Here is a 10,394-nt window from a genome sequence, read left to right as displayed (position 1 = left end):
TTAAGAAAGAGAATAATTTCTTGTGAGACAACTGGATGGAAAATCTATTGTGTATACTTAATTTCTACTTTCTTTGGAATGCCTCTTTCTGTGGTTATCAATTTTATATAGCCTGGCAATGAAAAAAGGGTGAAGTTTTACGGTTCTAAAGATCCATTCTTTATTTTGGTACAAAAATCAACTGTTCAACCTGTAAACTGTCACTTATTTTCATATTGTTGTAAAGCAAACTTACAGAATAGGAACACCTGCTACCAGTTCCAAGAATATCACATACATATGCCTTAGAAAAAGGCCAGGTATGATGGTTCATGCCTGCAATTCCAGCACTTTGGGAGGCCAAGGTGAGAATGGATTGCTGAGGCCAGCCGTTCAAGACCAGAATAGAAAACGTAACAAGACCCCCGTATCTACAAAATAATTTAAAAATTAGCCAGATATTCTGGTGCGGGCCTGTAGTCCCAGATACTCAGGAGACTGAGGCAGAAAGATTACTTCAGCCTAGAATTTGAGGTTACAGTGATCTCACGCTCACTGATGATCATGCCATTGCACTCCAAACTTGAGTGACAACCCATGTCTTTAAAAAAAAAAAAAAAAAGTCACTGCGAGTTGGATTCAAACAGTGTGAAGGAGGAAGCAACTAATTATCTCCCTCTCCTGATTTTTCATAATTTTATTAAATCATCACTGGGAAAACTAATGGTTTGGGTATCACACAATTACACTACAATCTGATAGGAGTGGTAAAACCAGCCAATGGAATCCAGGTAAAGTATAAAAATGCCACCTTTTATTGTCCTGTCTTATTTCTCGGGAAGGAGGGTTCTACTTTACACATTTCATGAGCCAGCAGTGGACTTGAGTTATAATGTATAGTTCCTTGTGGTTATAGCTGCAGAAGAAGCCATCAAATTCTTGAGGACTTTATACCTCTCTGAAAGAAGCAAACTAGTAGACTGATGAGCTGGATTGCTTAGATTGATAACATTTACAAATAGGAGTCCAGTTGACATGCTATTAATGTTGAAATAACCATGCCTGTACTGGTCAGTGAGTTCAGTCAGCTGGTCAGAATACCAGTTCCAGAGCTTTAGGCGACATATTTGAATTGAGTTATCATTGTAGAGAGTCATGGCTCCATCAGCTATGGTTATCTTCTTTGGTCTGAATGCCTATCAGTCCTTACCAGCTGTAGCAGCCACTGCTTGGTAAAACTTTGCCACGAAGTCTGGCTCACTGAACTCCAGCTGTCTGACAAATTCATTGCGCTCCTGCTCAGCCCAGCCTCGAAACCACTGATCCCAAAGATGTAGCTGGCACTCAAAGATAGAAGGTGGTCGGTCTGCCCCAGACACACTAAGATGCTCCAGACTATCCAGCAGTGGCTGTAATTTTTCTGGCACTGCCTTAGCTACCAGGTCCTCTAGGAAACGTTCACGCTGGGGACCTGACCAATTGGCAAACCAGTGAAGAATACACTTCATCTCCTGGGAGGTGATGTAAGACATCAGAGGAGGGGAAGGGTTAGTATTGTGTGGTACTGACGGTAAGAGAGATGGGAAGGATAGCGGCATTGAAGAGGATGACTCCAGTGGCATCCTGAAACATAAAAGCACTATTATATGCTCTCCAGGTAGAGCAACGAAAATACAACTTTCAAGCAACAAGACATCTTACCACATTCAATTAGCATCTACAGAGAAAATTACTTTTTATGAATTCAAAGACCCAAAATAATAGAGTCCTTTATTTAAATTATTATCCAACTACCTTAGAGAAATCACCAAAAATAACTTCATTTCCTGTTTGCCTGCCTTTTTCAAACCCATTCTTCCCTACCCACTGTCTCCCTCCATCTTTCTTATAAAGAACCTAAAAATAACCAATATATTTTTTGTTCATTCTCTTCCTCTTACTTCTACGTGCCAGGTTGGGTAAAGAAAAAAACAATGATTAATGTTGGCCCATCACATCTTCTCCAAAATGAAAAAGCACACATTTTAAAATCTAGTACGTGCAGCTGGTCAAGGCTGATGCTAATTGTTTTGCAGCTATCAACAGTGGGGGAAGAAAGAAAAAACATTATTTATGATGAAAGAGCCTTCAATGTGCACATAAGCCTCTGAAATATGCCAAGAACTCCATTAACATCCGTTACCTCCTTACATTTCCTGTAAAGCACCAGGAAAAGTTAAAGAGCAGAGTAAGGACCTTGCTCAAAATAAGGTAACGCATGAAAGAACCAGAAGCCCGGGTGTTTGAGACTTTTTTAAAAGAGTCCAGTTGCTTTGTTGGCTTAGAGATCTAACAAGTGTTACACTATTTTATGACAATCCATGTCTTTAAACAATTGTCCTTAATATTTAGTATGGGCCAGACGCGGTGGTTCTTGCATTTCCAAAGTAATCTCAGCACTGTGGGAGGCCGAGGCAAGAGGATCGCTTGAGCCCAGGTGTTCGAGACCAGCCTGGGCAACATGGCAAAACCTCATCTCTACAAAAAATAAAAAAATTAGTTGAGCGTAGAGGTGCCTACCTGTAGTCCTAGCTACTTAGGAGACTGAGGTAGGAGGATCACCTGAGCCGGGGAGGTTGAGGCTGCAGTGAGCCCTGATCGCGCCACTGCACTCCAGCCTGGGTCACAGTGGAGTGACCCAGAGTGGAGTAACAAAAAAAAATTTTTTTTTTAGTATGGTATCTATTGGTGTCTTGCCATTATTATTATTATTATTTTTTTTTTTTTGAGACGGAGTCTTGCTCTGTCACCCAGGCTGGAGTGCAATGGCGTGATCTCAATCTCTGCTTCCTGGGTTCAAGCGATTCTCCTGCCTCAGCCTCCCGAGTAGCTGGGACTATAGGCGTACGCCACCACGCCCGGCTAATTTGTTTGTATTTTTAGTAGAGACGGGGTTTCACCATATTGGCCAGACTGGTCTCCAACTCCTGACCTCAAGTGATCCGCCCGCCTCGGCATCCCAAAGTGCTGGGATTATAGGCGTAAGCCACGGCGCCCGGCGCCTTGCCATTGATTTTGCATCATGAATGCAACGGAAAGATCAGCCAATTTGACTTTAATAGTTTTCAGTCTCTTAAATCTCTAACGTATCTCTTAAATCTCTAAACTATTTGTCTGTGACCTATTTTACTGTTTGTGTTTCTTCTGCATCAAGTTGGAGGATTGGTAGTGGCAAAGAAAGAAGCCCCTAAACAATTAATATTAGTTCAAGTACCAAAAAAGCTGAGGGCGCTTGCATTTTTCAGTTCTTGCCCTTACAGGAAGCAGTTCCTCCAAGGGAACTTACTCTCTTCTGCGGAGCAAGGAAGAACTTTCCCAGAATCTTGCCACATGGCTTCCAAAGCAAACTCAAACTCAAGTTCAGCGTCATCGATCAGTTCATAGTCTGGGTCCGAAGACACGGCGATGCCTCTTGCTCACCCCCACGGAGCTTGTTATTCCGATTCCGCACCAGCCCCCCGCCCCTCCCCAAAAAAAGCCTAAGATGGGAGTGGCTAGGATTCAGAGGACAGAGGGCAGAAGCTGTTTGCGTTAAGGAGTAGGAGGCTTGCCCTATTAGGGTAATCCGCAAACACCGAGTCTGACCCGGCCCATAGAGGTACTTCTACCCCACTTACCTCCCCTTTTCTCTCGGAGGGCACCCGAAGATTGTCACGAGTCCTTAGACTCCAACTACCGCGGCAGCTTCCAAATTTCCTGAAAACCCTAAGCTGGGCCAGCCCGGCAGCCCACGCACTTCCGGCCTCGGACCCGCCCCAAACACCCAAGCGCCCCAGCGCCTCATCTCTAGGTCCGGAGATAAACGAACATCTCCGATTATGGTTATACCAGAGTCGAGGGCTTCCGAATATATTCGATTCAAAGCTTCGGCAAGACGAAGAAAACCGAGCCTGAAAGCAGGGCGAGAAAAGGGGCGTTGCACGGCGGATGGAAAGAATTGATTGGTGCCGATGTGGAGACGGAAACATCCGAGGACATCCGGAGGAACCCGGGGAGTTCTGAGTGGTAATCGAGGGGTAGAGTATGGCAGTGGGCGGGGTCATCTCGGTACGTTCGAAGGGCGTTGGCGGAAATTACCGAAGATGCCCGAAGCCGTCGGGACGGACCCGAGTACCTCACGCAAGATGGCGGAGCTGGAGGAGGTGACTCTGGACGGGAAGCCTCTTCAGGCGCTGCGGGTGACCGACCTGAAGGCCGCACTGGAGCAGCGAGGCCTAGCCAAGAGCGGGCAGAAGAGTGCCCTGGTCAAGCGGCTCAAAGGGGTGAGGAGTCGGCGTTGCTGGGGTGTCGGAGGAGAGCGGACCCGGTAGAGACGAGCCTCTGCCGCGGCGCAGGCGCAGTATCCGGGCTCGGCGCGAGCTCGCTCAGGCCGCCAGCGCGAGCCTCTGGATCCGCGCGCACGGTGGTTGATGAGGTTCGCGCTGGAATGGAGATCGCGCCGGTTCCCGCCTTAACGGCAGCAGCGCGAGCCCAGATGGGAGGGTGTGCACTACTCTCCAGGAGTGTCTTAAGCTCCTTCCTCCTTCCCCCACCCCCTCCTTGTTTGTATCTGTGGTTTCGGCGCATGCGCTGCATAAGGAGTTAAATCCCACTACAACCTACGGCGTTGCTGGCCTGAGGGGGGCGAGTTGGGCTGGGTCGGAGTTAGGGGTATAGTTGCGCGAAGGGGTGGATGGGGTTGGTATCGGTATCCGCAGGAATAGGATTGGGGTAGGGTAAAATGTCTGCTCGATTAGATGAGGAGGTGAGATGAACAGAGACCTTTATTTGAAGGGACTTGATGAGAGAGAGGTCTCTAATTTAGTGGCATCTAGTGGCAATTTGGGTGGTTAAGAGTTTGGTGAATATTGGTGAGAGAGGCGAGGCAGGTTGATATATATTGGGGATTTTGAATCGGTTTGAGTAGATTAAGGTGGGATTGTCATGAGGTAGGTGTAGCTCGATTCGAGTGTATAGGTTTGGTTTAAAGAAGGGAAGATGAGGATGTCTTGGTTTTAATTAGAGTTCAACAGGATACGTGGCAGGTAGTGCAGATTAGGTCTGGGTTGGCTCGAGGGTTGAATTGGCAGACCGTTGCTTATACAGAAGCTGATAGTTGTGTGTGTGTGTGTGTGTGTGTGTGTGTGTGTGTGGATGGACTAGGTTAGACCACAGTTTACAGGGTCTGTGGTCATTTTCTTCTGTAGCTTCCTCTTTGAAAATTTTATAAATTTGTTAAATCTAGGTGCCACAGTACTGGAAATTATACAAATTGACTCTAGTCCTGGGTAACCCTTTGACCAAGTAATTCTGTCAGGCAAAAACTAGGAGCCCCATCCCATGGCTGGTTTGAGTATTTTAAGTAATTTTACATGCATGATCAGATTTAGAAGGGGCACTTGGCAAAAGTGCAGAAGATAATAGGGATTTTAGTACTGGTTCTATTACTGATATTATGACATAGCCAGGTCACTGATTCTGTGTGCCTGCATTTTATATCTGTACATTTAGTAACAGTAACCATGGCTACCTTTAAGGGTCTTCTGAAGATGAATGAGAACAGTGTTAGTAAAGGGTTTTCAGGTCCCTGGAAAAGGAATACAGTTTAATTGTGTGTATTTAAGTCATTGCATTTAATTAAGAGGTTGTGGTAGAGGTGGGGGTTTGTTTTTCTTTTTTTTTCCTCATCGTTTCTGACTTTTACCCTTCTCTATACCAGGCTCTAATGCTAGAAAATTTACAGAAACACTCAACACCCCATGCTGCATTCCAGCCAAATTCCCAGGTGAGAAAGAAGGTGTATTCAATGGAGTGGGCTCTTTGGATATACAGACACATGGAAGGACGTGGTGTTGTATATTTGCTGCTTAATTCCTCATGACTGTTTTCCTAAGTTCTCTTGGTCAGAAATGTTCTCAAACCAGGACAGTTGAATTCTAATCAACCCAGTTGTATACAAGGGCCTGGAGTAAAGAACAGAATCAGAGGCACTATTCGTTTATAATAATTGAAATGGCATGTGCAGAAAGGTGTGGCTTCCGTTAATTACGTGTAGTACAGAGATCTGAAGTCATTTATCTGCCATGAATTTAGGAAAGGTAGTTGATGTCTTTGAGTATAGATACGAAGTAGACCACCAGTATGGCAGTGTAGGGAAATAGTTGCTGATTAAGAACTCTTGTTGATGTAGATTTTCCAAGGGTTCAATCCTGTGTAAGTCACCCACCATTACTAGTGTTAACTACTAACTGAAAGCACTTACTCATAAACATGACTAATACCTCCTTTACTTAGGATAAGAAACAACCTTTGGAGGCCTTGGTTTCCTCCATTTCCTTATCTGTTATATGAGAAACAGACTAAACCCATGGGTTTATAACTGCTGTCTTAAGGTTTTGTGGAGCTGCTTTGGGGAGCTTCCTAGGGGAAATACCTTTTTCCCAAGTAAGCAAGGCTCATACTCCTGTCTTAAACTAGATTAGATCTACTTTTATCTGCTTTAACTATTGAGTTTCTGCATAAGATTTTAAAATTATTACAGTTAAAATCCAAAAATTATTAGGCTGCACAGTCTCTTAAAGTTTCTTTCAGCTTTTAAAAATCCCCTCATTATAATGTGTCATATACTTAAAGGAAAAATACAAGTCTTTGTTAAAGCAATTAGTGTGCAGCCTCAGTACTAGATGAAGTCTCAGGATACTGTGGAAAACAAAAGAGCCCTCCTACTCCCTTGTTACCACCTCATTAAGCTGTAAGTATCATAATCTAGCCAGCATTCAGAGGTTCAATTAAGTACTTTAACAAGCATAAGAAACTGCATAAGTTAATCAGCTTAATTGTATTCCTTTTACCCATTGCATTTTAGTCTTTGAAGCTTTGCTTTTATTAACACAGGGGTTGTGCAGCAAACATGGCTATTCTGTAATACACATGCAACCCACCCTTCAACAATGTCCATTGAGCGCCAAGAGACTCATTTCTATTTTAGGTGAAAATAAACATTTACTATGTTTAGGAAACATGACTAATAACATAGAAAGTATTCAGGTTTTTTGCTTTTTCGGTTCTAAATAGGACTTGCTAAGCAAGAAGGTTCTAGGGAGGAGAACTTGTGAAGAGAAAGCTGGAGGTCAGAAGAGCAACTTGGGAATCTGTATTACAGAAAAAAAAAAATAGGAAAAGGCATAAGCTCCTGTTACCAAGGATTTCCTTTCATCCAGACAAAATGGAGTTATAACTTTGTCTAAATGCTGAATGGATATCCCTTTTCTTAGTCTCTTGATTTCATACTTTTAAATACTATACTTGAATTTTGGAGATGTTTGATAAAATGTTTCCTGGATATGAGGCCGGGCATTGTGGCTCACGCCTGTAATGCTAGCACTTTGGGAGGCCAAGGCGGGTGGATCACCTGAGGTCAGGAGTTTGAGACCAGCCTGGCCAACATGGCAAAACCCCGTCTATACTAAAAATGCAAAAATGAGCTGGTTGTGGTGGCACATGTCTGTAATCCCAGCTACTCAGGAGACTGAGGCAGGAGAATGTCTTGAACCCAGGAGGCGGAGGTTGCAGCAAGCCAAGATCGCGCCATTGCTCTCCAGCCTGGGTGACAGTGATACTCCGTCTCAAAAAAAAAAAAAAAAAAAAAAGTTTCCTGGATAAGTAACGATTGATCTTTTGGAGGAACTGGCTTTTTTTTTTTTCTGGAGATGGAGTCTTGCTCTTTAACCCAGGCTGGAGTGCGGTGGCATGATCTCGGCTCACTGCACTCACCACCTCCTGAGTAGCCAGGATGACAAACTCATACCACAATATGCCCAGCTTTTTGTGTTTTTGGTAGAGACGGGTTTCGCCATGTTGCTGAGACTGATCTCAAACTCCTGAGCACAAGCAGTCTTCCCACTTCAGCCTCCCAAAGTACTGGGATTACAGATGTGAGCCACCGTGTTTCAGTCTTGATATTACCAAAAGGAAATTTTAGATTACCCTTTAGATACTGTTCCACGTAATCTAGGAATTTAGCCTGAAAGGTATAATTACAGGAATTTTAATTTAAGGTTATTTGTGGCTGGGCACAGTGGCTCACGCCTGTAATCCCAGCACTTTGGGAGGCTAAGGCAGGTGGATCACTTGAGGTCAGGAGTTTGAGACTGGTCTGACCAACATAGTGAAACCCCATCTCTACTAAAAATACAAAAATTAGCTGAGTGTGGTGGCGCACACCTGTAATTCCAGCTACTCAGGAGGCTGAGGCAGGAGAATCATTTGAAGCCAGGAGGCAGAGGTTGCAGTGAGCCGAGATCACGCCACTGCACTTCAGCCTGGGCAACAGAGTGAAACTCTGTCTCAAAAAATAAAAATAAAAGTAATTTGTATACCAGTATCACTCTTTGGGAACTGAATATTTAAAACAAAAACTTATGTGCAGCTCTTCTTTTTGCCCTTTTTTTGTGTGTGATTCAAGGCTGTTCTGTTCTTCAGTATAGAACTAACTTAGAAAAAAACCTTCCAACATTTTAGTTATCTTTCTTGGGTGCAACTATAAGGAGTGGACCTTTGCTCCATGGAATGTTCTTCTTTGCATTCTCCTGGTTTGTTTTCCTAGACCCTCTTTTTTTCATTTCCTCTACACAGATTGGTGAGGAAATGAGCCAGAACAGTTTCATAAAACAGTATCTGGAAAAGCAGCAGGAGCTACTTAGGCAGCGTCTGGAACGTGAAGCTCGAGAAGCTGCAGAACTTGAAGGTAAGCCCAGGTTGTCACTTTTAACAAGGAGTTTGTCATTCTTATCCCTGTCACCAAGTAGATAGGCCTGTCTAACTAGACAATTTCAGAAATAAGTGAGGCTGAGACTGCTACTTACTTGCTTTCATAGCCCATGAAGCCAAGTGGTTTACTATTTACTTTTGTCAGGGAAGAGGACACTTAATTTGACTGTCTTGTTAGAAGAGGATTCCTGCCAACAGGAAGAGTTATAAGTAAATTAAGCTACCATTTAGATGAAGTAGAGCTGAATCCCAGGGAGTTTTTTCTTTTTATACGGTGCTCTTTTTGGTATATATCTCTGTATCTGTGACTTTGCCTGACCTCCTTCACTCCTCTACATATTCCTACATGCTGAGTCCTTCACTCCCTCCCTGCCCCGACCCGATCTGTACTTTGCAGAAGCTTCAGCTGAGTCGGAGGACGAGATGATCCATCCTGAGGGAGTGGCTTCCCTGCTGCCTCCTGACTTTCAGAGCAGCCTGGAGAGACCAGAGCTGGAGCTCAGCAGACATTCGCCCAGTACGTATCTCCCTCCCCACTGCGCTGTTTTGTCAATCCTGCGTAGTTGGTGGGGGGAGGTAGCTACACCTCCTTTCATGCTAAGCCTCCATGAAAGTCCCAGGGAAATTCTGTGACGTTGATATTTGACATCTGTTTCTCATGGAAAGTATACCCTTTTTGAAGTCTGCTTTCACCTATATACTGTGTTACCTTCTCAGTGTTTTACGAAGCAGTGTGATTTTTCTTCTCATCTGTACCTCTTCAACTCTTCTACCTCTGAATTTGGCAACAGTCAACTCTTTTTCATCTCTTCACCAGTTGTGTATATTACGTGTTAACACATTCAGTCACCCTCTCAAATTGGGTATCTGCTGTGGTTTAATCAACAAATTTTTGTTGTGTACTTGTTGTATACCAGGCGTATGCTAGGCACGAGAAATATAGTAAAGAGAGAAACAAGTCTCAGCCCCAAGAAACTTAGTCTAGTGAGGAGATGGACATTAGTTACAGTTGTATTGGCTACTGTGCAAGGCAACGCAGAGTATTATGTGAGCATATTATAATAGGGAGCTCTAACCTAGTATATGGGATTGGTTCAGGCAAGATTAATTAATTTCTTCACATTATAGAAAATATTAAGCACCCAGACTGGGTGCGGTCGCTCACGCCTCCAATCCCAGCACTTTGGGAGGCCGAGGCAGGCGGATCACCTGAGGTCAGGCGTTCCAGACCAGCCTGGAAAAACCGTGAAAAAGCCGTGGCAAAACCCTGTCTCTACTAAAAATATAAAAATTAGCTGGGTATGGTGGCAGGCACCTGTAATCCCAGTGACTCGGGAGGCTAAGGCAGGAGAATCGCTTGAACCCGGGAGGCAGAGGTTGCAGTGAGCTAAGATTGCACCATTGCACTTCAGCCTGGACAATAGAGCGAGACTGTGTCTCAAAAAATATATAAAATCATAATCACCCAATTTTGCATAATATCTCAAGCAAAAGTCTATAAATATAGCCTTTGTCTTTTGGGAACTACTTGTCTAAGTCAGTATACTTTGAGGAGAACATGTACAGGTTGAGCATGCCTAATCCAAAGACCCAAAACTTTTTGAGCATTCGCATGACACTCAAAGGAG

General features: G+C 44.0%; 2 protein-coding genes across 9 annotated transcripts in view; one reads left to right on the top strand and one right to left on the bottom strand.

The window, feature by feature from the left end:
• Positions 1-771: 771 nt before the first annotated feature.
• On the bottom strand, positions 772-3,863 carry C15H14orf119 (chromosome 15 C14orf119 homolog). The gene is made up of 2 exons (XM_054448876.2): positions 3,636-3,863; positions 772-1,602 (listed from the first exon to the last, which is right to left on the bottom strand). Exon 2 carries the CDS (start codon positions 1,599-1,601, stop codon positions 1,179-1,181), a length of 423 nt encoding a protein of 140 aa, XP_054304851.1. The 5' UTR covers position 1,602; positions 3,636-3,863; the 3' UTR covers positions 772-1,178.
• A 90-nt stretch (positions 3,864-3,953) lies between these two features.
• Positions 3,954-10,394, top strand: part of ACIN1 (apoptotic chromatin condensation inducer 1) — a 36,709-nt gene continuing 30,268 nt past the window's right edge. For 3 of the 8 annotated variants that reach the window (XM_054448815.1, XM_054448813.1, XM_054448812.1), the window contains exons 1-4: positions 3,969-4,280; positions 5,717-5,782; positions 8,632-8,743; positions 9,164-9,283. In XM_054448815.1, the coding sequence (XP_054304790.1) occupies positions 3,969-4,280; positions 5,717-5,782; positions 8,632-8,743; positions 9,164-9,283 (610 nt within the window). Of the gene's footprint in view, positions 4,281-5,716; positions 5,783-8,631; positions 8,744-9,163; positions 9,284-10,394 lie in introns of all 8 variants that reach the window. The other 5 variants (XM_054448819.2, XM_054448817.2, XM_054448818.2 and 2 more) reach the window with 3 other exon arrangements.

The sequence above is a fragment of the Pongo pygmaeus genome, chromosome 15 (assembly GCF_028885625.2).
Source record: "Pongo pygmaeus isolate AG05252 chromosome 15, NHGRI_mPonPyg2-v2.0_pri, whole genome shotgun sequence".
Classification (NCBI taxonomy): domain Eukaryota; kingdom Metazoa; phylum Chordata; class Mammalia; order Primates; family Hominidae; genus Pongo; species Pongo pygmaeus.
This window is presented reverse-complemented; position numbering and strand designations above follow the sequence as displayed.